The 27,942-nt window shown below is 48.4% G+C and overlaps 1 protein-coding gene across 2 annotated transcripts in view; it reads left to right on the top strand.

The window, feature by feature from the left end:
* The window catches only part of ppp5c (protein phosphatase 5, catalytic subunit), a 50,296-nt gene extending 23,258 nt beyond the window's left edge, over positions 1-27,038 (top strand). For both annotated transcript variants that reach the window (XM_085973323.1, XM_085973324.1), the window contains 9 exons: positions 6,365-6,430; positions 7,798-7,896; positions 9,725-9,830; positions 13,612-13,754; positions 16,139-16,226; positions 17,273-17,313; positions 20,086-20,264; positions 21,025-21,106; positions 21,868-27,038. In XM_085973323.1, the coding sequence (XP_085829449.1) occupies positions 6,365-6,430; positions 7,798-7,896; positions 9,725-9,830; positions 13,612-13,754; positions 16,139-16,226; positions 17,273-17,313; positions 20,086-20,264; positions 21,025-21,106; positions 21,868-21,930 (867 nt within the window). In that variant the 3' untranslated portion in view covers positions 21,931-27,038. The remainder of the gene's footprint in view (positions 1-6,364; positions 6,431-7,797; positions 7,897-9,724; positions 9,831-13,611; positions 13,755-16,138; positions 16,227-17,272; positions 17,314-20,085; positions 20,265-21,024; positions 21,107-21,867) is intronic.
* The last annotated feature ends 904 nt before the right edge of the window (positions 27,039-27,942 follow it).

The following is a 27,942-nucleotide window of genomic DNA, read 5'->3' as shown; positions in this document are numbered from 1 at the left end:
GTCGATGATCTCGCTCCCTTTTACGAGAAAGAACCTCTCAGTTCTGGCATCAATCAGGAAAGGCTGAACAAACTGGAGCTCAAAGAGAAGGCTGAGGGGGTGACATGATAGAGGGCTTCAGAATGATGAAAGGGTTCGCTAGGGTAGAGTCATAACGGCACAGGAGGCTATTCGTTCCATCGAGTCTGCGCCGGCTCTCTGTAGAGCAATCCAGTAAGTCCCATTCCCCCGCTCTATCCCCGTAGCCCTGCAAGTTTATTTCCCTTAAGTGTCTATCCAGTCTCCCCTTGAAAACACTGTCTCCGCTTCCACCACTTCCGTCAGCTGCGAGTTCCAGGTCCTCACCACTCGCTGCGTAAAAAGGTTTTTCCTCACGTCCCTGTATCTCTTGCCCAAAACCGTAAATCTGTCTCCCCTAGTCCTTGTACCATCAACTAGTGGGAACAGCCTTTCCCCATCTAGCCTATCCAAACCCGTCATAATCTTGTACACCTTTTATCAAATCACCCCTCAACCTCCTTTGCTCTAATGAAAACAAATCCAGCTTCTCCAACCTGTCCTTGTAGCTAAGGTCCCCCATCCCCGGAACCATTCTGGTAAATCTCCTCTGCACCCTCTCGAGGGCCTTCACATCCTTCCTAAAGTGTGGTGACCAGAACTGGACGCAATACTCCAGTTGTGGCCTAACCAGCGCTTTATAAAGGTTCAGCGTAACTTCTCTACTTTTGTACTCCATACCGCTATTTATGAAGCCCAAGATCCCATATGCTTTGCTAACCACTCTCTCAATATGTCCCGCCACCTTCAGGGACCGATGCACATTAACTCCCAGGTCCCTCTGTCCCTGCACACTCTTTAAAACTGTGCCATTAAGTGTATATTGCCTCTCCCTGTTCCTTCTGCCAAAATGCGTCACCTCACACTTCTCTGTATTAAATTCCGTCTGCCACTTTCTATGTCCTGCTGCAGTCGATTGGTATCATCCTCATAGACTTGGCGAAGTTTCCACTTGTGGGGGGGGGGGGGAGACCAAAACCAGGGGCCATAAATATAAGTCAGTCACTAATAAATCCAGTCAGGAATTCAGGAGAAACTTCTTTACCCAGAGTGTGGTGAGAATGTGGAACTCGCTACCACAGGGAGTGGTTGAGGCGAATAACATAAGAGGCATTTAAGGGGAAGCTGGATAAACACAGGAGGGAGAAAGGAATAGAAGGATATGCCGACTAGGGTGGGAGGAGGCTCGTGTGGAGGATGGACCTATTTGGCCGAATGGCCTGTTTGTGCTGTAAATTCTATGTAATTTTAAACTCCAATTACGATTGTCCCAAGTCCTTTTCAAAGACTTGCTCTACCACATTGCAACCAGGAGATGTCAGGGTGACAACTGCACAAGATGCCTCAACTACCACATCGTAAGCAGAGCAGCGTCGGCAGGATCGTGGGAACATCCATCCCTCTTATTTTTTTTGTCTGATCACGCTTCTGTGAGGTGCCTCGAGATGTTCTGCTACATTAAAAGGCACTGTGTTGGGCGGCCCCCCAAAGCACGTTACAGCAAATGAAGCACACTTGAAGTGTAGTCACTGTTGTAATGTAGGAAACGGAGTAGTTTGTGCAGCAATTGAGCACTGACCGTATTATGAAATATAAGCTGAATAAACACTGGGCTGAAATAAGGTGAGCTTCTCTGTTACATTGCCCAGCTATCTAATTATGGTCCCTTTTTTTATTTAAAAAAAAACAGATTTGCGCTTAATGCTGCCGCTCCATAATTAAAAAATTTAAACTTAACCATGTGAAATAGTTGATTTGCAAATTTGTCTGAGGGAATCTCATTGCAGGCCCTTTTTAACATGTTAAATAATTCCAACTGAACGCGTTTTTTTAGAAACTTTTCCAAGCTATTCCTTCGATGTCACGGCACTCGTGGCTTTTTAGAGTCGCTGACATTGATCTTTAACCAGGTTGTTGGTGGTTTTTAAAAAAAAATAAGATATTCTAATGTTGAAGCTACATCATTATATCTGGCAAGAGGTTTCAAAATGAGTGAAAGGCTGCTTGTGCTGTTGCTGTGACCTGTATGTAAGGCTGAGAGATCACCTACCCGTGGCTATATTTAAAAAAAATTAGTGGCCAGTGACATTTGGTAGTGCTTGTTCGTTCATTCACCATTGGCAGCACTTTGCCTCTGCTGGCCCCTTGGAAACCCATTTGAAGGTGGATCTCTGTGCCTCTGAAGGCACAAGTGCCACTTTAGTTATGTTTAAAACGCTTTTTTCCACTATATTATAATTTAAAACGGTAATCACTGGTTAGGCCTCCGCTGGGGCACTGGACGATTCTGGGCACCACACGTCATAAGAAGTAAGAGCAGGAGTCGGCCGTGCGGGCCCCTCGAGCCTGCTCGGCCATTCAATAGGATCATAGCTGATCCGAATCTAGACTCACGTCCACTTCCCTGCCCTCTCCCCGTAACCCCTAATTCCCTTATCTGCTAGGAAACTCTATCTCCATTTTAAATTTATTTAATGTTGCAGCTTCCACAGCTCTCTGGGGTAGCAAATTCCATAGATTTTCTACCCTCTGAGTGAAGAAGTTTCTCCTCATCTCAGTTTTGAAAGGGCAGCCCCTTATTCTTAGATTATGCCCCCTAGTTCTAGTCTCCCATCAGTGGAAACATCCTCACTGCATCCACCCGATCAAGCCCCCTCACAATCTTATATGTTTCGATAAGGTCGCCTCTCATTCTTCTGAACTCCAATGAGTAGAGTCCCAACCTACTCAACCTTTCCTCATACGTCAACCCCCTCATCTCTGGAATCAACCGAGTGAACCTTCTCTGAACCGCCTCGAGAGCAAGTATATCTTTTCTTAAATATGGAAACCAAAACTGCACGCAGTATTCCAGGTGTGGCCTCACCAATACCCTGTATAACTGCAGCAAGACTTCCCTGTTTTTATACTCCATCCCCCTTGCAATAAAAGCCAAGATTCCATTGGCCTTCCTGATCACCTGCTGTACCTGCATACTAACTTTTTGTGTTTCATGCACCAGGACCCCCAGATCCCTTTGTACTGTAGCACTTTGCAGTTTCTCTCCATTTAGATAATAACTTGCTCTTTGATTTTTTTCTGCCAAAGTGCATAACCTCACACTTCCCAACATTATATTGCATCTGCCAAATCTCTGCCCACTCACTTAGTCTGTCTATGTCCTTTTGCAGGTTTTTTATGTCCTCCTCACTCACTGCTTTCCCTCCCATCTTTGTATAGTCGGCAAACTTGGATATGTTGCACTCGGTCCCTTCCTCCAAATCGTTAATATAGATTGTAAAGAGTTGGGGTCCCAGCACTGACCCCTGCGGAACACCACTAGTTACTGATTGCCAGCCCGAGAACGAACCATTTATCCCAACTCTTTGTTTTCTGTTAGATAGCCAATCTTCCACCCATGCCAGTATATTACCCCCAATCCAGTGATTTCTTATCTTGATCAGTAATCTTTTGTGTGGAACCTTGTCAAATGCCTTTTGGAAGTCCAAATACACTACATCCACTGGTTCCCCTTTATCCTCTCAGAATTTGAGCAAATTTGTCAAACATGACTTCCCCTTCATAAAAACATGCTGACTCTGTCCTATTAAATTATGTTTATCCAAATGTTCTGTTACTGTTTCCTTAATAATGGACTCCAACATTTTGCCAACCACAGATGTTAGGCTAACTGGTCTATAGTTTCCAGCTTTTTGTCTACTTCCCTTCTTAAATAAGGGTGTTACATTAGCAGTTTTCCAATCTGCCGGGACCTTTCCTAAGTCCAGGGAGTTCTGGAAAATAATCACCAATGCATCCACAATCCCTACCGCCACTTCTCTCAAGACCCTAGGATGTAGGCCATCCGGTCCGGGGGATTTATCCGCCTTAAGTCCCATTATTTTACTGAGTACCATCTCCTTAGTGATTTTAATCGTGTTTAGCTCCTCCCCCCCCCCCCCCCCCCTGTTTGTCCAGTGTTGGGATATTTTTAGTGTCCTCTACTGTAAAGACTGATACAAAATATTTGTTCAGCGTCATTGCCATCTCCATGTTCCCCACAACTAGTTTCCCGGTCCCATCCTCTAAGGGACCAACGTTCACTTTAGCCACCCTTTTTCTTTTTATATAGCTGTAGAAACTCTTGCTATCTGTTTTTATATTTTTTGCTAGTTTACTTTCATAATCTATCTTCCCTTTCTTAATTAATCTTTTAGTTATTGTTTGCTGGCTTTTAAATGCTTCCCAATCTTCTATCCTCCCACTAGATTTGGCTACTTTATATGCCCTTGTTTTAGGTCGGATACTATCCTTTATTACTTTACTAAGCCACGGATGGCTGTCTTTTCTTTTACTCCCCTTTTTCCTCAGTGGAATATATTTATCTTGAAAGATGTGAAATATCTCCTTGAATGTAGACCACTGCTCTTGTACCGTCTTACACTTTAATCTGTTTTCCCAGTCCACTTTAGTCGATTCTACTCTCATACCTTCATAGTCTCCTTTATTTAAGCTCAGTACGCTGGTTTGAGATCCAACTCTCTCATCCTCAAACTGAATTTGGAATTCAACCATATTATGGTCACTCATTCCAAGGGGATCCTTTACTAGGACATTTTTTTATTAATCCTGTCTCATTGCACAGGACCAGATCTAAGATTGCCTGCCCCCTGGTTGGTTCAGTTACATACTGCTCAAGGAACCCGTCCCTAATAGTCCAGTCAATATGAAAGTTAAAATCCCCCATGATTACAGCTGTTCCCTTATTACAAGCCCCAACTATTTCCTGATTTATACTCCGACCAACAGAGTTGCAACTGTTAGGAGGCCTATAGACTACACCCACTAGTGACTTTTTCCCCTTTATTATTCCTTATCTCCACCCAAACTGTTTCACTATCCTGATCCTTTGACCCAATATCATTTCTGACTATTGCAGTGATTCCATCCTTGATTAACATAGCAACCCCACCTCCCATTCCTTCCTGTCTGTCCTTCCTAATTGTCAAATACCCTTGTATGTTTAGTTCCCAGTCATGTACTCCAACCCCCTTGCAATAAAGGCCAACATGCAATTTGCCTGCCTTATTGCTTGCTGTCAGGAAAGATGTCAAGGCCAGCGGGTGCAGAGGAGGTTTACCAGGGTTGTTACCAGGGATGAAGGACTAGGGTTCTGCGGAGAGGTTGGAAACGTTCGGATTGTTCTCCTTGGAACAGAGAAGGTCAAGAGGCGACCTAATAGAAGTTTTGATCGGGTAAACAGAAAAATGATTCCCTCTGGCGAGTGGGTCAATAACCAGGTTCAAAATCATTGGCAAAAGATCTCGAGGGGAGACGAGGAGAATTGTTTTCACTCGGAGAGTTGTGGGGGTCTGGAACGCTCGACCCCAAAAGGTGCTGGAAGCTGATTCCAGCGATAATTTTAAAAGGGAGTTGGACGGGTTCTTGAAGATGAGGAGCTCACAGGGTTACGGACACAAAGCGGGAGCGTGGGTCTAAGCACGCCTGCTCTTTCAAAGAGCCGGCACAGGCACGACAGGCCGAACGGCCTCCTGTGCTGTAAATTTCTGACTCTATGTATCAAATGCAAGTTGTCATGGGCCAACCAGTTTTATCGATTAGTTTGCAGCTCGCACGTCGTGACGCTGAAGCAATCTCTCAAATTACAGGAATAAATCTATTGTACTAGAAATATTTTTATTACTATAGTAACCTAGCTCTTTGTCTTCCCTCCATCGTCTCTTTTATTTCCCAACCATTTCTCCTCCTCCTCCTTCCCCTCCACCCCAGATAACTTTAATGTTTAATATAGTGAACAGTATTTCTGTTTCCCACCCACCCTTCGGAGTGGAAACTTTTTTTGGGAAGGAGAGCGAGAGATTTTCTCTATTTGCAAACCTGCTCTTCAAGGTATTTTTTCCAGCTGCTGGATCAGCTATCTTTAGAAGATCAACACCGTCGCTTTATATCGCTGTGAAAGTTACATTGAAACGTGTGTAAACTTGCCAGGAATGCGTTCAGCCTGAAGTTAAGCTTGGGAGTGTCTGGGAGCGAAACTGCTGCTCGTGAGATGTGTAAAACCTGCAGTGGAGCACATGCCTCCTAGTTTGCCTGTGTCCTGGAATCAGTACGAGAATATGCATCGGCCCCAGCCCCCTTACCCCTCCTTCCACTAAATCATTGGTCAAGTTTGATACCAGTCAGTATTTTTCACATTAACTCAGCTCCCATATCTCTGTGCCTTGAGAGTTTTGGATTAAGGCTCCTGTTTGCTACTTACTCCCGCTCTCCGCGTTGTGCGGCTGACTTCTCTCGCCTTCTCTTGCAGATTCTGGTCCAGGTGAAGGAAGTGCTGTCTAAACTACCCAGTCTAGTGGAGATCACACTGGGTGAGGTAAGGGCTATGACCGGTAGCAATCCCTCCACGGAAACTAATGTTTCTGTCGCTATAAGGATGGGTCTAATTGCACAGCTCTTTCAAAGCACAGACACGATGGGCCGAATGGCCCCCTTTTGTGCTGTACAATTCTGTAATACTAGAACCTTTCCTTATTCTCTGGTTGGTTGATTGATTGATTTATTTATATGTAACCAGAGAATAAGGAAAGCTTCAAGCTGCTCTTGTCAGAGCAACCTTGGTGTTGGCAACTGGTCAAGGACTTTGAGCACTTGTGCAGGACAAGTAGGGTACAGGAAACTTTCTGGTATCAGGCACGGACGGGACCGACGTGGTGCCGGTTCATCAAAAATTCCGGCTAACTGAACGCTATAGTAAAAGATACGGAGCTGAGAGCTCCGTATAAAGCAACAAACCCTGTTGCTTAGCAACAGCTTCAGAACAATGGGCACAAGTTGCAAGCGTCTCTGTAGCTTAGCAACAGCTGCAGCCACACCCTTGCACAGCAACACACGGAGTAAAAAAAGTAATAAAAGTTACCTGAACCTACTCCTGAATTTTGCCGGTTAACCGACATTTCCGGTTATTTAGGGGCCAGTTAATTGAAAGTTTCCTGTATATTGACACAAAAGCCCTACTTTTCCAGCAAGTGCTCAGAATCAAGGCTGATCTGACACACAAACACAAGGGCGACTCGAGGTGATTTTAGGAATAGCGTGTTATGTTGACCGGGTGAGGTGAAGTGTGGGACAAGGCTCGTGTGGAGCGTGGACCAGTTGGGCTGAATGGCCTGTTTCTGTGCTGTATATTCCATGTAATTTTTTTTTTCCCTCTTCCCAGAAACCACTCCTGGGCAATGGCAGCTCGTCTGAGTTCCCATATTCCTGAGAGCGCCGGGGGGGGGGGGGGCATTGAGTGTTGCTGGGGTACTCAACATCACAGCTAAACCCAATTCTGTACTCGCCACACACTTTGTAGTAGGGGTTGCTGTTACAGATTTTTTTTTTTTTTGTTCCCTGTCCTGGACAACACACACTGAAGTCAATTAAGATCCCCCTTCTGCCACCCTGCTCAGCACGGACTGGAAGCTGAACCAAGAACCCCTCCTGGTCTAGCAAGAGAAAATCCTGGAAAACACTCCGCAGGTCAGGCAGCATCTGTGGGGAGAGAGAGAAAGAGTTGACGTTTCAGGTTGATGACCTTTCATCTGTTGGGCTCAGATCCTCGCTGTGTAAACTCCTCGAGACATCAGAGACTCCCATGTTATTTTCTTTTATATACTTTTGCGAGGACACTGTTTAGTCTGTTGGTTGCATTTGCACGCCTGTTACCCGTTTGTACACAGCTGCCTGTTTCTCTTTCAGAAAGAGTCCATCACCATTTGCGGGGACATTCACGGACAATACTACGACCTGTTGAATATATTTGAACTCAATGGCTTACCTTCAGAATCTAATCCTTATGTATCCTTTTCACGTTGGAGGAGCCCTGGGGATAAAATGAAATACAAATGAAGTTGCAATTATATAGGACCTTTCGGACCCTCAGGACATCCCAGAGCGCTTCACGGCCATTGGCTTGCTTTTGAAGTGCAGTCGCTAGTGTTACAGGAAACTCTCGCTTTACTGGCACCCAAACAACCGGAAATCTCGGTTAACCGGCAAAATTCAGGAGCAGGTTCAGTTAAGTTTTTCTTCATATTAGTGGCCGTTTCTTGATTCTTGGCTGTGTAATCGGGGGTTTCTGCACTTGTTGCTAAGCAACAGGGACGCTTGGTCTGTGGCCGGGGTTCTTGCAGCTGTTGCTAAGCAACAGGGAAGCCTGGATTTGTTGCTGTGTACGGAGCACTCGTACCTTTTTAACTATAACTCTCTGTAATCCGGACTTTTTTGATAAACCGGCACCCCGGCGGTGCCGGATAAAGAAGAGTTTCCTGTATATAGGAAACGGGCAGCCAATTTGCAAGGTCCCACAAACAGCAGTGAGATAACCAACCAGGTAATCTGTATTGATGATGTTGGTTTAGGAATAATGGTTGGCCAGGACACTGGGAGCCATCCCTACTCCTCTTAGCCAAAATGCCATAGGATCTTTTGTGTCCGCCAGAACAGGCAGACAGGATTTGATTTAACCTCTGACAATGCCGCACTTCTATATCCCTCTGAACAAAGAGACAGGACCTCATTTTAACATCTCATCCAAAGCGCGTCACCTCCCAACAATGCAGCAATCCCTCAGTAGTGCACTGACGTGTCAGTCTGGGATCTGTACTCCAGTCCTGGAGTGGAACTTGAACCCAATACATTCTGCCCCAGAGGCACGAGTGTTCTCTGAGTGCAGATAAACAAAAGAAGTGTGTAGTGATAGCTAACTGGCAACAGTGTGTCGTGTGTTTGGCTTGATTGTGATATTACTAATGAGAAGCCAGTGTCCAGGACATGATCTCACTCCTATCTCATTTATTTGTTTCTTGCTAGTTTTCCTCTGCCAGCATTGATTCTTTGTTACCCTGTTCCATAGTGCCAGCATTCTGGCCCCTCGTCCAACTGACCACTCTTGAACCGACTATTCGGCTGTGGATAGCATCGCAGCCCGATCCTTTCCCTCCCACCATCTGGGCGGCGCTGGCAAGGCCGGCATTTATTGCCCATCCCTAATTGCCCTCGCAGAGTGGTGGTGAGCCACCGCCTTGAACCACGGCAGTCTTATACTTGGCGACTGAGTAGCTAGGCCATTTCGGAGAGTACATTGCTGTGGGTCTGGAGTCCCTATCGGCCAGACCGGGTAAGGACGGCAGATTTCCTTCCCTAAAGGACATGTAGTGAACCGGGTGGGCTTTTATGACAATCTGATAGTTACATGGTTCACCATTACTGACACTAGCTTTTTATTTTATTAACTGAATCTAAATTTCCCAGCTGCCGTGGGAATTGAACTGGTGTCTCCGGAGACACTAGCCCAGGTCTCTGGATTACTAGCCCAGTGACACAGCCACTATGCTACCGATCCTGGTCATTTTCTTTCATGTGCAAAAGTTTGAAAGGGCTGCGCAGCCTGTTAAAAGGACCGGGCACCCAAAACAAAATTAGGGGCAACATTGCTTATGATCCGCCCCCCCCCCCCCCCCCCCCCCCAAAACCCCAGAGGTAGGACGGGATATATCCACCAAACCAAGCGTGGCATTCCGTCGCTGTTTGCCCACTTCCCTTGGTGTAACGCGGGAACCAATCCTGTTTGAGGTCTTGTTCACAGCTAACCTGGTGCACGTTCCTTAATCTGCACCTTGTTCAGTTATTTAATGGCGACTTTGTAGACAGAGGGTCTTTCTCCGTGGAGGTTATATTAGTCCTGTTTGGGTTCAAGCTGCTCCATCCTAACCACTTCCACGTTCTCAGAGGTAAGATTCTGTTTTCCCTTTTTGTAAGAACTTGCATTTCTGTAGCGCCTTTCACGACCTCAGTACGCTCTACAGAGTTTAGAAGAATGAGAGGGATTTCATTGAAACTTATAAAATTCTAACAGGACTAAACAGACTAGATGCAGGAAGGATGTTCCCGATGGCCGGGGAGTCCAGAACCAGGGGTCACAGTCTAAGGATAAGGGGTAAGCCATTTAGGACCGAGATGAGGAGGAATTTCTTCACCCAGAGAGTGGTGAACCTGTGGAATTCTCTACCACAGAGGGCGGTAGAGGCCAATTCATTAAATATATTCAAGAAGGAGTTGGATATATTTCTTAAGGCTAAAGGGATCAAGTGATATGGGAGAAAGCAGGGACAGGGTACTGAGTTTGGATGATCAGCCATGATCTCATTAAATGGCAGAACAGGCTCGAGGGGCCGAATGGCCTACTCCTGCTCCTATCTTCTACGTTTCTACAGCCAATGAAGTACGTTTTGAAGTGTAGTCACTGTTGTAATGTAGGAAACGCGGCAGCCAATTTGCACACAGCACGCTCCCACAAACAGCAATGAAATAAATGACCAGATTATCTCTCTTTTTCAGGTGTATCCTGTCCCTCTGATCATCTTAAAATGGGTGTCCTTTCTGGTTCTGAGGGAAGGATCCATACCAACCCAATCGGTTTCCCTTTCACCCCTGCTCCCTGACCCTCCCCCCAAAAAAGTCCCAACTAGCCAGGGGTTTGGTTTAAAAGAGGCACACCGTGTCGTGGACGCATGCCCTGAAGTGGGGTGGGGGGTGGGGGGGAGAATGATGCCACGAGCACTTGCGATGGGGCAGCAGTTTTGATGCACAAAAACGCTTTGTAAAAAAAGTTATCTCCCACTTCAAAAATGGAGCATGGCAGCCAGAAAAGAGGCAGGAACAACAGTTAAATGAGTGTAAGAGTAAAGACGTCTTGCTGCAATTCTATAGGCCCTGGTGAGACCATACCTGGAGTATTGTGTTCAGTTTTGGTCTCCTTACCCAAGGAAGGATATACTTGTCATAGAGGGAGTGCAACGGAGGTTCCCCAGACTGGTTCCTGGGATGGGGGGATTGTCCTATGAGGAGAGACTAGGCCTATATTCTCGCGAGTTTAGAAAAATGAGAGGCGATCTCATTGAAATGTACAAAATTATTACAGGGTAGATGCAGGGAGGATGTTTCCCCCTGGCTGGGGAGTCTAGAACCAGGGGTCACAGTCTCAGAATAAGGGGTCGGCCATTTAGGACTGAGATGAGGAGAAATTTCTTCACTCGGAGGGTGGTGAATCTTTGGAATTCTCTACCCCAGGGGGCTGTGGAGGCTCAGTCGTTAAGTATATTCAAGACAGAGATTGATAGATTTTTGAATATTAAGGGAATCAAGGGACATGGGGATAGTGCAGGAAAGTGGAGTTGAGGCAGATGATCAGCCATGATCTTATTGAATGGCGGAGCAGGTTCGAGGGGCCGCATGGCCGACTCCAGCTCCTAATTCTTTTGTTCTTATTAAAGCGGGAGAACATAGAGGTTAGATGGACAAAAGAAGTAAAAACTGAAGTTCTTGGAAAAGGGAGTAACTAGAAATGAGAATGGGGAATGGGAAAATGAAAGTGGGGATAAGGATGATGAGTGAGGAGAATTCAAATGTTGGCCCTTCTATTTTAGCTTAAATTAGTTTGTGTTTACCACTCCGGATGCTGACCATTTGAGACAGAAAGTAGACACTGAGCAGGAGGAGAGGAAACATTTTTTTGGGGGGGGCGGGGGGGGGGGGGGGGAGAAAAAAAGACGAAAGGAAGGTGAGTTGGGAGGTAGTACGTGGTTGCAGGGGAGAATTCAAGATAAGAGGAGGGGAGCAGTGACTGAACAATGGCAGAGAAGGAGACTGAAACGTGCCTTTGCAGCTTGCCATATAGCCTGGCGAGGAGGTCTGAAAGCATGTCTTAACTCATCGGATTCATTAAAAACCGATGGGTGGCTACACGAAGAAGTGTTTGCCTTTCATGACCTCTGAAAACCCCAAAGCCAATGGGGACACCTGTTATTTACAGCCAATGAAGTTCTTTTGATGTGTATTCCCTGTTGTGATGTAAAGAAATGCCGCAGCCAATTTGTGGCCCACAAACGCCAATGTTATAAATGACCAGGTGAACCATTTGTGTGATGTCTGATGTGGGATAAAAGTTGGCCAGGACACCCGGGAAACTCCGCTAGGCTTCTTTGAAATAGTGCCGCGGGATCTTTTACATCCACCCGGCAGAGCAGATGGCGCCTCCTCTGCTCTCTCTCAACGTCTCACCTGAACGACGGCCCCTCCGACAGTGCAGCACTGGAGGAGTGTCAGCCCGCCTTATGTGCTTGGGTCTCTGGGGTGGGACTTGAATCCGCGACCACCTTACTCGGACCCGAGAGCTTACCCAACTGAGATGCGCGGTGCTCGAAGTTGAAAGCATTTTTCAGCAATCAATTCTCTACGGCATCACAACTCGCTGGTGACAAGTGTGACACAACGGAATATAATTCCACTGGGCAAGCTGCTGACGGCAGCGAAAGACGGGAATAGCACAAAAGTGAGTGACGGTGCAAACATAGAAACATAAAAGATAGGAGCAGGAGTAGGCCATTCGGCCCCTCGAGCCTGCTCCGCCATTTAATAAGATCATGGCTGATCACCCAAATTCAGTACCCTGTCCCTGCCTTCTCCCCATATCCCTTGATCCCTTTAGCCTCAAGAAATATATCGAACTCCTTCTTGAATATATTTAATGAATTGACCTCAACTGCCTTCTGTGGTAGAGAATTCCACAGGTTCACCACTCTCTGGGTGAAGAAATTCCTCCTCATCTCAGTCCTAAATGGCTTACCCCTTATCCTTAGACTGTGACCCCTGGTTCTGGACTCCCCCGCCATCGGGAACATCCTTCCTGCATCTAGTCTGTCCAGTCCTGTCAGAATTTTATAAGTTTCAATGAGATACCCTCTCATTCTTCTAAACTCCAGCGAGTATAAGCCCAATCGACCCAATCTCTCCTCATAAGTCATTCCTGCTATCCCAGGTATCAGTCTGGTGAATCTTCGCTGCACTCCCTCTATGGCAAGAACATCCTTCCTCAGATGAGGCGACCAAAACTGCACACAATACTCAAGGTGTGGTCTCACCAAGGCCCTGTACAACTGCAGCAAGACATCCTTGTTCCTGTACTCGAATCCGCTCGCTATGAAGAGACTTATAAAAGGAGTAGTGGACGCAAAGGAAAGCAAGAAGCAGCAAGAATAAATTTGATAGAAAGTGAGTGAGCTGCAGCAAAAGAGCACCCACTGGGCAGAGAAAATCTGATCTATTTCCTTTTTACGTGTCCTTTTCTTCCCTCCCCAGCCCCCGCCAAGTTTTCTCCCATCTCCCCCCTCCTCACAGGCACCCCGTTCCCCCGGGTACCTTGCCCGGGCAGCCGTTTATTGCTTGAAAATCTAGACGAGAGTCTCTGCAGGCAGATTGCCCAAGGGCAGAGATTGCAGCCGAGCCCAACCCTGTCAATAGAGGTTAGGGGTCAGCAGGGGTTACTGGGTCGCGTGCTGGTGCAGCAGTAAACCTGCCTGTCTGTTTCTCTCTTTCCCACCCCCCCCCCCCCCCCCCCCCGCACACCCAGAAGTGGTGTGGCCATTTGAAAAAGGGGTTGACGGTGTTTGTTGGGCTTGCAGCTGAACAGTGGCACCCCGCGGTTAACGGGAGGTTTGTTCTTGGCCATTGCAGGTAACCACGAAACAGACAACATGAACCAAATGTACGGCTTTGAGGGTGAGGTGAAGGCCAAATACACATCGCAGATGTTTGAGCTTTTCAGTGAGGTGTTCCAGTGGCTGCCCCTGGCTCAGTGCATCAACAGTAAAGTATTGGTGAGCAAGCTTTGATCTGTCTATCCTGCTGCACCCTGACACTGACCGCTTGTTTCTTGACTTTCCAGATTCTTTCAAGAAAAGGTCAGAGAGCCACTGATTGAAAGAAAGACTTGCATTTCTGTAGCGCTTTTCACAACCTCCGGACATCCCAAAGCGCTTTACAGCCAATGTAGTACTTGTTTTGAAACGTATCCACTGTTGTAGGAAATGCAGAAATGCGCACAGCAAGGTCCCACAAACAGCAATGTGATAATGAGCACATAATTTTTGTTAAATTTTTTTTTTTTTTTAAGTGATGTTGATTGAGGGATAAATATTGGCCCCAAGACACCGGTGAGAACTCCCCTGCTCCACTTCGAAATAGTGGCCGTGGAATCTTTTCCGTCCACCTGAGGGAGCAGACGGGCCTCGGTTTAACGTCGCATCCGAAAGACGGCACCTCCGACAGTGCGGCGCTCCCTCAGCACTGCCCCTCCGACAGTGCGGCGAGCTCCCCCTCAGCACAGCGCTGCCCCTCCGACAGCGCGGCGAGCTCCCCCTCAGCACCGCGCTGCCCCTCCGACAGCGCGGCGAGCTCCCCCTCAGCACCGCGCTGCCCCTCCGACAGTGCGGCGAGCTCCCCAAGTACCGCACTGCCCCTCCGACAGCGCGGCGAGCTCCCCAAGTACCGCACTGCCCCTCCGACAGCGCGGCGAGCTCCCTAAGTACCGCACTGGAGTATCAGCCTAGGTTTTGCGTTCAAGCCGAATAATGGCCCAGATATTCCAACCCCTACGAGTGGGTACGAGCGTACCCACCCGTAGGGACAACGGAAATGCCGGTTTCAGGCATGCGCTGAAAACCGGCATTTCCGATCTGTCAAGAATGCTCTTGGCAGATCCTCCGGCTGCCCTGGAGAAGGGCCTCTGCGGGCGGATAGTTCTGCTTTTTGGAGACCCTCCGCCTGCAGAAAACCCTTCCAATTCTTACGCTTGGTAAAAGTAGGATAAGAGTTCAAAAAGTTTTTTTTTTAATTCATTGATCTATCATTTAAAAATACTTTTTTTTAAAAAGGTAAGTTTATTTTTAGCCCCGTAAAAACTTTAATTTTTGTTTAAAATACTTAATTTATTGTAATTTCAAGACATTTTTAAAATGAGATGGATTTTTTTTTAATTTATTTAAAGTTTTACTATTTTTTCATTGATCTCCATTCATATATTTGATGGGTCTTCCTGTCAAATGTATGAAGGGAGATTCCCTTCTGTGATTGGCTTCCCATGGCCCACGTGATCCCAGGGATGCTGTGAGCTGCATGCGCCCCTGGGATACGTGGGCCCTGCGCACTTTTAAGTTTGGTGAGGCCCAGGAGCGGAAGCGTGTGCGTCCCCGGGAGCCCTCGGGTAAGGGCGCAGATTTTTCCAGATCGGAAAATACGGGCCATGTATTGTTTCTTGCCTGGTTGGGGTTTGCTTTCTTGGCTGTCTGGCCCCGAAGGCAATGTCTGGTGCAGTCCCGCAAGTACCAGCAGATCTTGGGAACCGCACCCAAGTGCCTGTTCATGTGTGAATTTAGACAATGAGCTGCACCAGGCTTTTCGACTACAGGAAGGAGGGGGGCATCACAGCTAGCGAGCCAGACCCTGAGCTCGCTAGACAGTACCCAGACTGCTGCCCGGGCTGAATTCAGCCAGCTTGGTGTAGACCGTGACTTCCTGATCTGTTTATCTCAACAACGTGAATTTAAAAAGCGCCTTTAGTACAATAAAAAGCATCTCGAAGCGCTTCTCTGGTGCGTTACCAAACAAAATCTGACGCCGAGCCACCTAAGGAGAAATTAGGGCAGATTGCCAAAAGCTTGGCCAACGAGGCAGGTTTTAAGGAGCATCTTAAAGGAGGAGAGAGAGGCGGAGAGGTTTAGGGAGGGAATTCCAGAGCTTGAGGGGGGCCCCCAGGCACACGTCACCAATGATGCGCGTGGCCAATTTTCTTTGCCCCGAGAGGCCAAAATTGGAGGAACGTGGAGATCTCTTGCGGTTTGACGGGGCGATAGGAGGTGGGGGGCGAGGCCACGGAGGGATTTGAACGCGAGGAGAATTTTAAAATGGAGGCGTTGCTGGTCCGCGAGCCAATGTAGGTCAGCGAGCGTGGGGGTGATGGGTGTGCGGTACTTGGTGCGAGCTCGGACACGGGGCAGCAGAGTTTTGACGAGCTCAAGTTTACGGAAGGAGGGAGGCCGACCGGGAGAGCGTTGGAGTAGTCGAGTCCTGAGGTAACAAATGCTACTTAGTCACTCGCCCAGTAAGGTGGGGGGGGCCGGTGGCGCAATGGGGGTGGCATCCGGATGATGCTGGACTGAGCAACTTTCTGATTGATTTTTTAAAAAATTAATCCACCATATAGATTATGCACGGAGGACTCTTCAGTGAAGATGGCATAACCCTCGATGACATCAAGAAGATCGAGCGGAACAGACAGCCTCCTGACTCGGGTATGGAATCCCACCTTGCTGCTTTGTGAGCACGTTATCTGACCGAGGCGCCCATGACTTGAGAGCATAGTAGGGGCCATCTGGGGTGGAATACAGCAGGAGTCCCTGACTGACTGCTCGTGAATTAGATCAGTGTTTTAAAAAAATATATCATTCTTTCTTAAGCTGGAATTTATTTTTTTAAGCTGTAAATGTTTATCTTTACACTTCAGGAAGGACTGCGTGTAGATGTATAAAGCTTTAACGTTCCTGTTTTGAGGCAGATTTAACCCCTTCAGCACTGTGCACAGTGTGTGTGTGTATGGGAGAGTTTATTATACGCTCGTGTGAAACCCATTCCACTGACTGAAGTAGAATTTATCTTTCTACCAGTCACATGGGATTTCTAGATTACAAATGAAGAGGCTTTCTTGTTTCTCAACTCAACAGAGGTTTTTTTTGGTCATACAAAGAATCAATAAACTGATCAGTTTTTCTCTTTCCCCCCCCCCCCCCCCCTGTTTTTCTCCATCTTCCTCCACTTATCTTCGCTCCTCTTCTCCTGTCTCACCTCAGTGTTTTGCTGTTATCCAATATTGGGCTTGGTGTTTCTCTTTCTCTCTCTTTCTCTCTCTCTCTCTCCCTTTCTCTCTCTCCCTTTTTCTCTCTCTCCCTTTCTCTCTCTCCCTTTCTCTCTCTCCCTTTCTCTCTCTCCCTTTCTCTCTCTCCCTTTCTCTCTCTCCCTTTCTCTCTCTCCCTTTCTCTCTCTCCCTTTCTCTCTCTCCCTTTCTCTCCCTTTCTCTCTCTCCCTTTCTCTCTCTCCCTTTCTCTCTCTCTCTCTCTCTCTCCCTTTCTCTCTCTCTCTCTCCCTTTCTCTCTCTCTCTCTCTCCCTTTCTCTCTCTCTCTCTCTCCCTTTCTCTCTCTCTCTCTCTCCCTTTCTCTCTCTCTCTCTCTCCCTTTCTCTCTCTCTCTCCCTTTCTCTCTCTCTCTCCCTTTCTCTCTCTCTCTCCCTGTGTTCCTCTACATTTTCTTTTTAATGTTCTAATTTACTTTGTTTTTGCAACAGGTCCAATGTGCGACTTGCTCTGGTCAGATCCACAGCCTCAGGTAAGAACAAAACCAGGACTCTCTGCGCTCAAACCTTGGCGGCCATTCTATGTGTAAAACAGGTGTCCATTGTCCAAACTGTAGACCTAGGGACCAAGACGAAGCCCATCCAATTTCATGATGCGCTTTATTGTTTGCCAGTTTGTCTGTTTGAATTAATGTCGGCCTGGACATTTGGAAAGGACGCTTAGCCCTGTTTTCTTGTGGATAAATCCTAAATCAAAATGTTGGCATTCAACCTTCTTCCTTCTCTGGTTCTCAACAACACGTTGCAGCACGAGACACTTCGTAGTGTAGTGTACATAGAAACATAGAAGATAGGAACAGGAGTAGGCCATTCGGCCCCTCGAGCCTCCTCCGCCATTTAATGAGATCATGGCTGATCATCCAAATTCAGTACCCTGTCCCTGCCTTCTCCCCATATCCCTTGATCCCTTTAACCTCAAGAAATATATCCAACTCCTTCTTGAATATATTTAATGAATTGGCCTCAACTGCCTTCTGTGGCAGAGAATTCCACAGGTTCACCGCTCTCTGGGGTAGATTTTCCTAAAGCTGTCGGGAAGGAGGCGGGACTACAATTTTCGGGTTTTAGTCCCACCTACATCGATGTCCGGCCAATCCACGCGATTTTTCTTTGATTGACCTTATTAAGCCCGCCCAGCGGGCTCAGCAGGCCAATTAAGGGCCACCCGGCAACAGGTGACGTCACAGACTGAAATTTCATCTGTCAAGAGGTCTTGACAGGTGAAATATCAGTGTTTCACAGCTGTTTGAAGCTGTCAAACACTGACAGTCTGACTTCTAACCTGAGTCCTTCTACACAGACTCAGTTAGAACTCTCACCGGCAATGAAAGCTGAAGGCTGTCACTTTTGACAGCTCGCGGCCATTTTGCTTTCAGTGCCGGCTGAGTGATGGACTCCCGACGCCTAGAGGAAGAAAGGCTGTTAAGGTAAGTACAGGTAATTTAAACTTCTTTAGACACACCAAACACACTTACCTTTGCACTCATGCACCCATCACTCACCTGAACACCGACATCGCGACCCCTCCAAGTCCTTCAACCCGACGGCCCGCCTGCTCTAACCTGGCGTGGTTTGGAGCCGTCGGGAATCCCACACGACACCCCTCAAAATAGGGATTAGGGTAAAAACTGCCTGTTAACTACCTGTTAACAGGCAGTTAATTGGCACTCATCCCTTCCCGCCTCGGGAGGGCGGGTACCCGCCTCCTGTGAAACTTACGTGGACGTGGGTTTTGGGCGGGATGGTGTCGGGACCCCCGAAATTGGGATTCCCCCCCCCCCCCCCAAACACGCCTGAAACCCCGCCTGACGACTCCAGGAAAATCTACCCCTCTGGGTGAAGAAATTCCTCCTCAACTCAGTCCTAAATGGCTTACCCCTTATCCAGAACAGACTTTATTGATGCACAGTACAGGCGATCAGCCTAACTGTATACAGTGTGGCTTTTCGGCTTCTGTATCTTTCCAGCTCTCCAAAGAAATGCTGAAAACCACGCTCCTTTCTACACCATATTTTGCCTACATCAAAGGTAAATGTTTTAGATAAGACTGCATGATGTATCTGTTCCAAATCCTTTGAGAACAGATTATTCATGTAAACGCTTGTTGTTTACCCCAAAGCTACTTCCCTCAAACAAGACTTCCTGACGTAACAGTTACTAACATCTTTGAAGGCCAGACTTTATCAACCGTTAACTTTCTATCCTATAGCTAATGGATACCTCCTACCCATGTTTATTACCCTAGTCCCTGAAGTTACACTTTAATCACTCATGGCTGATGTCATTACTGTCATGTATTTCTTTACACAAGCTCTCTTCACATCACTTTCACGACATTTCAAAGCCATGCTGTTTATCTGGGAAAGCCGGTTGCTCCAAGATGCAAAGAAGTTCAACTGTTAATCCTTAACTCCCAAAGATGTCCAACCTGCATCTCTCCAGGGTGTCCAGCATAGAACACCTGAGATCTGTCAGTATCAGCAACCGGAGATATCTGCAGGATAATGGGAGCATGATTTCCCCCGAAGCCCCGTGGTATGATCTGGACTGGACAGACTAGATGCAGGAAGGATGTTCCTGATGGTTGGGGAGTCCAGAACCAGGGGTCACAGTCTAAGGATAAGGGGTATGCCATTTAGGACAGAAATGAGGAGGAATTTCTTCACCCAGAGAGTGGTGAACCTGTGGAATTCTCTACCACAGAAGGCAGTAGAGGCCAATTCATTAAATTAAATATATTCAAGAAGGAGTTAGATATATTTCTTAAGGCTAAAGGGATCAAGGGGTATGGGGAGAAAGCAGGGACCGGGTACTGAATTTGGATGATCAGCCATTATCGCATTGAATGGCGGAGCAGGCTCGAGGGGCCGAATGGCCTACTCCTGCTCCTATCTTCTATGTTTCTATCCTTGGCTCGCTGCACGTCCCTGCCCTTTGTACTGGATAACCCGCCACCATTCCTTCCCTAACCAAGGAACTCCCGAGACCCATTGCGGCACCCCAACTTCCACCCAATCTGAGATCACCGGCCGTGGGGGTAGGGGCGGGCGGGGGGGTCAAACCCTGGCTCTCTGATCTGTGGGGCTCAGTACCACACCAATGCACTTTCCCAGTTGGCCATCAGAGATGCTCCGTCAAGGCGCCGAGTAGTTGCTCAGTAGCCTGCCGTCCGTGTCAGTTGTTTGCTGGTGTGTCTTGTCCAGTGCTCCAGAGTGAAAGTGCCCGTCTCTGTTGCCTTTTTCCAGAACGGGAGGTCGGTCAGCAAGCGCGGCGTCAGCTGCCAATTCGGGCCGGACGTCACCAGCCGTTTCCTGGAAGAGAACCAACTGGACTATATAATCAGGAGCCACGAGGTGAAACCCGAGGGCTACGAGGTCACGCACAATGGCAAGTGCATCACTGTGTTCTCAGCACCAAACTACTGGTGAGTATTCTGTACTGTTCCAGCCACTCTTTAGCGCGCAGTCAATTGGTTCTCTCGAGTGAAAGACGGTGGCGGGGGGGGGGGGGGCACCTGAACTCCGCTTCGGGTGAGCTTGGCACCGATCACGGGTACATACGAACATACAGAATTGACGGGGCAGGGAACGAGCCGCTGGGCAGGCCCATCAAGCCTGCCCCACACTCGAGATGGCCAGAGCAGCGTGACTTAACACTTCCCCCTTCCCTCCGCAGCCATGGACTAATAATCCAGAGGCCCGGACTAATGATCCGGAGACGGGAGTTCAAATCCCACCACGGCAGCTGGGGAATTTAAATTTGGAATAAAAAGCTAGTAACCGTGAAACTACCGGATTGTTTTTTTAAAAAAAAAAAAAAAAAAAAAAAAAAAAAAATCTGGTTCACTAATGTCCTTCAGGGAAGGAAATCTACCATCCTTACCCGGTCTGGCCGATTATGTGAGTCCAGACCCACAGCAATGTGGTTGACTCTTGACTGCTCTCTGAAATGGCCGAGCAAATCCACTTATTCAAGAAGGCGGCTCACCACCACCACCATCTTCTCGAGGGCAAATAGGGACGGGCAATAAATGATGACGCCCACATCCCGTGAATGAATTTTTTTTTAAAAATTCCCTGGGAGAGGCAACCAAAAACCCTGCACCGTACACCAACGCACGCTTGCTTGTGCATAGTCATTGTCTGTGTCTGAAGCCGGCTCAAGGAACGCTCTTTCTGTTGCAGTGATCAGATGGGAAACCAAGGGGCCTACATTCACCTCCTGGGTTCTGACCTGAAGCCCGTCTTTCATCAGTTTAAAACTGTGGTGAGTTTAAATTTGGAAATGGTGCCTAACATGAGCCGCGGCGTGTTGGGTGGGGGGGGCGGTGAGATGCAGTTGGGTTTATAACGTAACGTGAGCTGGGGATAAAGGAGACTTGTTACAGCGGGGCTTTTTGGCAGATGGCCTCGTACAAGAAACACAAAGTTAGCGTGCAGGTATCTTTGGAATTCTCTACCCCAGAGGGCTGTGGATGCTCAGCTCAGTCGTTTATGTTCAAGACTGAGATCGATAAATCTTTAGGCTCTAGGAGAACCTGAGGATCCGGGAAAGTGGAGTTGAGATCGAAGATCAGCCATGATCGTATCGAATGGTGCAGCAGGCTCGAGGGGCTCCTAATTCTTAGTCCTTCCCGCTCCATAAGAACATTATCAGTTTGTAATGTGGGGTGACCGGGAGTGAGGTTGAGACCCAGCAGGTGGCGGGTCGTGGGGGTGGGTTTCATGGGAGAGCACTAGGTGGAGGGCCAAGGACATAGTACAGGACCAAGAGGCAAGAGAGAAGCAGTGATCTTGCGTTTTAAGAGCTTGTGCGAAGGATGGGAACACTGAAGGAGATTAGAAGTTGCGCAGTTTCGACTCCCGGGAAAGGATGAGTGGAGTAAAGCGAGAGGAAGGTGCAATGAGACTTGATTTCAACAGGGAGAGTGTGCGAGGAAGGGCGATGGTGTGCGCTCGGGCCGATACATTTGGGGGGTGTTGGGACGGTTTTTAAACTATGTAACGGGTGCGTGTTTTCTCTTCCAGCCTCACCCGAATGTTAAACCGATGACGTATGCGAACTCGCTACTGCAGATGGGGATGATGTAGCATTGAGCATGTCTGGTTTGGATAGTAACCCCCCTCCCACGGCAGGTGGGGGCGGGCGGGGGGGGGCGGAAGTCAGGGTTTAATTTAATCTTCCTCACTAGCTCTGCCATCTCTGAACCAAGTCCCTCCCGCCTTCCCAGTACCACGGCCCTCGCTGACTTGTGTCCTGTGACGTGCAGGGTCCTCCCAAGTGCGTAGCGTGTAAATCTCACATACAAAACGTGTGCGACATGCGCTGTCTCGTGCGCCCTTGCAAGCAGTGTTTCAGGTCATATATTCTTTAATATCCACCTCAGTTAGACTCTGCAGAATAAATTTAATTTAATTTCCTTATCTACTCCGGTTTCTCTCTCCCACTCTTAACCAGCCCAGTGATTTCTCTTCCTGGGTGGAGGAGGGCAGGGGTGACGTTCACTGATTTGGCTGGTTGATCGAGCAGAGGTGGAGGGTTGTTTCGTTCCCCCTCCCCCCCCCCCCCCCCCCCCCCCCCCCCCCAATTCTCCCCTTCCATTCCCCCCGCCCCCCTCACCAAAACCAGAGCCCCAGCGTTCCGTGAACAAATGACACAGGAGATGTAATAGAACGCACAGTTAATTACGACGCACAGTAGTTTTACACAGGGAAAGAAACTTGTTGGCACAAAGTAGGTTCTGACCTCTCTTTTCTCCCGCCCCCCCCTCCCAGTCGCTGGTTCTAACTCCTTTTCAGCCCTGGGATGTTCAGACTATACCCCCTGAACCCTGACAGTGCAAGCCTCACAGCCCTGGCAGCTCACTTCTCACCTGCCTTTTTTTTTTTCCCCCTTGCTCGCTGGTTTGTGCTGTTTTGAGTTTCATGGGCCCTGGTTGGGGTGGTTGGGTGGGGCGCAGGTTTGGACAGGCCTGTTCTTGGCACTGCTGCCTGCTTGGCGGGCAAATCTTAAAGATCCGACTCTGTCGACGCCAGCAACGGGCCACCTATTGCAAATTAATGGGAACCGCGGTTTCTGATCCAGAGCTCTACACACGCAACCAGCGGGCAAAGTTTTAAAAAACAGGGGCGCATCCGATCTAGTTAAATCTTGCGTAGCCTGTCAAAACTTGCAGTTTGAGAAGCCGAAGGGCTGGATTAACGAACGGTGAAAGTGGGAATGTTTTATCCAGTGACAAACTGCAATCAAATACTGTTTTTTTAAATTTCAGTGAGTGGGCAGGTGGGGGATAGGAAGAGAACCAGTGCATTACTGCGCCCTGGTCAGTGCAGCTTAAGAGCTATGCAGCTGAAGTTGCATCGTTAATCTTGACAACACTCGTGAGGGTGCAGCAATACTTGCATTTCTCCAGCGCCTTTCACCATCTCCGGATGTCCCAACGCGCTTTACAGCCAGTGAGGTACTTTTATGAAGTGTCGTAATGTAGGATACGCGGCAGCCGATTTGCGCACAGCAAGCTCCCACAAGCAGCAACTGCGATAAATGACCAATTAAACTGTTTCAGGGACGTTGGCTTGAGGGGTAAATGCCCGGGCAGCAGGAGAACATAAGAAATAGGAGCAGGAATAGGCCACTTGGCTGCTCGTGCTACGGGATCTGTTACGTCCACCCGAGAGGGCAGCCGGGGCGGGTACAGGGTGCGGTGTAGTTTGCATTGTCTGCAGCGATGGGTCCCCCCTCTCACTGGTTCTCGCTCTGTTCAGTGATGGATCCTCTCTCTCTCCAATTTGCTTCAGTCCATTCCACGTGCCAGCTCATGACTTTCCTTTTGAATCTCCAGTTCAGTGCGAAGGAGATTTTAACTCCAGGTGCGCACGAGGGAGCGAAGCGCACACGCTGGATCTTTTTATAATGTAACAAATAAGTGGGTTTAACGCACAGAACAATCGGCCAGCAGAGCAAAGTGGAACATGAGCGCTGGCAGAGGGTTCCACTGATGCCAGCTGTCCTGCAGCACCTCGCCCAAGTGCCAGGTGCTCGTACGAGAACCTTGACGGTGACGGAATCCATTGCGGTGCGCACCCCCCCCCCCCCCCCCTCCAATCCCGTGACGATCAGCTACCACAGCACAGACCAGGGGTTCAACCTGGAGATGTCCTGGTTCTGTAAAAGCCCCATGCCTCACTGGATGATGCATTTTCGCCCGACCATCGGGTGACGCCACCACCCCCAACCAAAATTTAATCAAATGTTGCTTCTCCACACTGAGGGGGGTCGGGGATTAATGTTTCGAGTTCACAGATCACAAGATCCACACTGAGGAGTAGGTGGCCATTTAGCCCATCTGGGCTCGTCCATGCAGAAAGGGGCCCGCAATTTCCCCCCGCATCCAGCTGTTTCTCCGACAACTTTTAGCCTCTGGTGCCTTCCTCTACTCCATTCCAGGTGTTGGTCACCATGTGTGAAGAGCTTACTGATACCAGTCCTACATGTGCCCGCTGTTCATTTGGCCGTGCCCCCTTGCCCTATTTATGCAGTTTAGTTTGAAGTTCATAACATAAGAAATAAGAGCAGGAGTCGGCCATTCGGCCCCTCGAGCCTGCTCCGCCATTCAATAAGATCATGGCTGATCTTCGACCTCAACTCCACTTTCCCGCCCGATCCCCATATTCCTCGATTCCTTTAGTGTCCAAAAAACCTATCGATCTCCGAATTGAACAGCCCTCTGGGGTAGAAAATTCCAAAGATTCACAACCCTCTAAGTGAAGAAATTCCTCCTCCGCCTCACTCCTAAATGGCCGACTCCTTATCCCGAGACTGTGACCCCCTAGTTCTAGACCCCCCAGCTAGGGGGAAACGTCCTCTCCGCATCTACCCAGTCGATCCCTTCCAAGTTCAATTTATTGTTTCTCTTCCCTTAGAGGCTGAGAGGCCCACGTTTCTCTGGAGGAGGCAATTGGAGAGGGGGAATGTCTCTGATTTTGGTGGGGGGTCCAGCCATTATTATCTTGGGGCGTTATTCTATCCTCCTCCTTCTCTCTTTCTCTCTCCCCCCCCCCCCCCCCCCCCCGCCACCTTCTCCGCTGCAGCAGACGGTCTCGCACCCCTTTTCAAGGCGGAGAAATCAACCTGATGCTTGAAACCAGGCTCCTGGCTTTTCTCATGCTGGGTAGCATGGCGTTCCTGTAATTAAAATCTGCGGCGAGTTGTTTCAGCAGAGGCCACCCGCAGTGGCTTCTCTTGATCTTCAACGCAGCGTCCCCAAGTAAAAGTTTTTCGAGTTGGCATTTCTAGTTCCTGACATATTTCAGTAAGGAGTAACCTGTATGTCGCAACTGATGGCCAAAGGAAGGCCACCAAAAGGACCTTTGGCTACAGAATCGTGCCCGATGGAACAGACAGGCGGGCGTTTCATTCCAGCTTTTCTTCTGGGTAGCAATCCGTTCCTGTAATATCCAGCTTTCCGGGTGAGATGTTAAACCCGAGGCCCTTTCTGCCTGTTCGGATGAGCATGCAAGATCCCATGGAACTGTCCAAAGAGCTGCATGTTCTTTGCGCTGTTCCGGCCAACATTCATTCCTCCAACCAACACCACTTTAAAAAAACAAAAGAACACAAAGATTAACTGGTCATTTGCCCCATTGTTGTTTTTGAGATCTTGCTTTGTGCCAATTGGCTTGTCGCGCTTGCCCACCCAACAGTGACTGCGCTTCGAAGTAATTCATCGCCCGAGAAGCACTTTGGGATGTCCTGAGGCTGTGAAAGGTGCTTATTTCAAATGCAGGTTTTCTTAATATGGACACATCAAGGTCCCTGCAACTTTACATTCAGAACGGGTACTGCCAACCGAAGATGTTTATGAAGAACCTTGTACGGTTGAAGGAGTCCACCGACACTCGCTACGTGGCTCACCACCTCGGCACAGTCCCATTAGCCCCTGCTGCGCGTGTGTGCGCCATCAATGCCCCCCAGGAAGGGAATGGAAAAATTAAGAGGGGCAAGAAGGGAGGAGCCTTGTTTCGATTGCAGATCATACACTGGTTGGTGTTGGCTGTTTGTTCCTGCGCGGGCGGCCGTGTTAGTTCAGCCTGGGTGAGTGGGAGTCTCCCCACCCCTGATCGGTCTCCGCCAGTGACCTGAGGGGGGGATGTGTTGCTTACTTTGCGATTACTCTGCCACCTGAAACTTGGCGGAGAAAAATGCTTTGGAAAATTTAGTAAAACTAATAGAGACGGAGGCAATGGGGTGAGAAATCTCATTTCCCCCCCCTCTAAGGCACTGGGAGCATGCTCAGCTTATAACGGGCATGGAGTAATGCTGGGGAAACCCTGATCTTGGCTAGAATAGGGATGTACGCCTGTTTCATAGTGAGGGAGAAAGATCATGGGTGCTGATCAATGAAGTGAAAATGTCTTCAGTTAATATCCAACGCTCCTAATTTCTCCCCTCTCCTAACTTTACCAAAATGCTCCAGTTCTTCCCACCCACTGCTAATATTCCTTCTGGACACAGCTGATCTTCCAGAGTTAGCAGCCAAGTTCTGTTGACTTCTATACAAGAGGAGACCTACTCCAATGGGGGAAACGTGACAATCATTCAGAGCCTCTAGAAAGTCCTGCAAGGTTTAAAAAAAAAAAAAAAAATAATAATAATAATTGTCACGACCATTTTCCTCCTGGAATTTTCCACTGCCCCTGGGAAGCACTTTGGTTGTTCCGAGACCGCAATTGTGGTTTCGCCTGACGCCGAGGGAGCGGCGCCTGATGCAGTGAGTGATGGATTTCTCTTTTTTTGTTCCTCTGCTCCCTCCTCGATGCCGTGGTACTTCCGTGAGGTCGGCACTCCCTAGTGCCAAGACCAGGTCTGATCTACGGGCAAGGGCCTGCTGGGCATCGCGTGTCCTGTAGACTTCAAACCTGCTCGCAGTTTGGTGTTGAGTTTGAAACAAAAAGGTGGGGGCGGGTGGGGGAGGGGAGAGACTTGACGACCTGGTGCTCCATTTAGGCACAAGAGTTTTATAATTGTATGTGTTTGCCATCATAATGTCACTGACAAATAAAATTTTATTCAAATGTTAGAATTCTGAATTATATTTAATGACACTGCATTGTGGTATTTGATGGCTTGCAACTTCCTACAAGACTGTGTATTTGCCAGGAGGCAGCAATATGTTGAATAAAATAAAGATTGCAAGGAACTTGTGTTTGCTCAGACCTTTGAACCTGTCCATTCCGTGGGTCAGAACGCAGCCCTTCACCTTGCGTGGGCCTTGGTTTCAAATCCGGCACTACAGGTTAAAGATGGACGCTCTCTGGTAGACGCTCTCGCTGCCTCATCTCCCCCCGCTGGCTCTTCTGTGAAGTTAGCTGACTTGTTAAAGGGGACATGGAACCAAATGTACCATTGAGCCACAGTTAAATCCCCATAGCAAAATTAGAGGCTGTCCCCCCTTCTCCTGGGGCTGTGGTACCATTTGTATTTTATTAAATGGACCATTCTTAATCCACAAGTCTAGGCAATGAGCCAGTGGGCTATCCGACCACGGGGGTTGAACTTGTTCTCATTTGACACCTTAACTTTATAATAAGGATCACTGGATAGCGAGAACCCTTGCTGGTCCCCGCCCCTCATAGCTCGGAGGTACCGAGACCAATTACAGCACCCTGACTGCTGCCCCCCCTCCCCTACTGATATAATACAACAGGGACCATGGAGCGGACCTGGGACCTTCACTGCAGAAGGTTGTGTTCAAGTCCAGAGACTTGCGCACATAATCTAAGCTGTCACTTCAGCGCTGTACTGAGGGAGCGCTGTGCTAGGTGCCGTCTTTCAGATGAGCCGTTAAACCAACTTACCCTTGGTTGAGGTTGAGTAGATTGGGACTCTACTCATTGGAGTTCAGAAGAATGAGAGGCGATCTTATTGAAACATATAAGATTGTGAAGGGGTTGGATCGGGTGGATGCGGGGAGGATGTTCCCGATGATGGGTGAAACTAGAACTAGGGGGCATAGTCTTAGAATAAGGGGCTACTCTTTCAAAACTGAGATGAGGAGGAACTACTTCACTCAGAGGGTGGTAAGTCCATGGAATATGCTGCCC

Source organism: Somniosus microcephalus, chromosome 34, assembly GCF_052327205.1.
Source record: "Somniosus microcephalus isolate GS21.2 chromosome 34, FLI_Smic_1.0, whole genome shotgun sequence".
Taxonomy (NCBI): Eukaryota; Metazoa; Chordata; class Chondrichthyes; order Squaliformes; family Somniosidae; genus Somniosus; species Somniosus microcephalus.
This window is presented reverse-complemented; position numbering and strand designations above follow the sequence as displayed.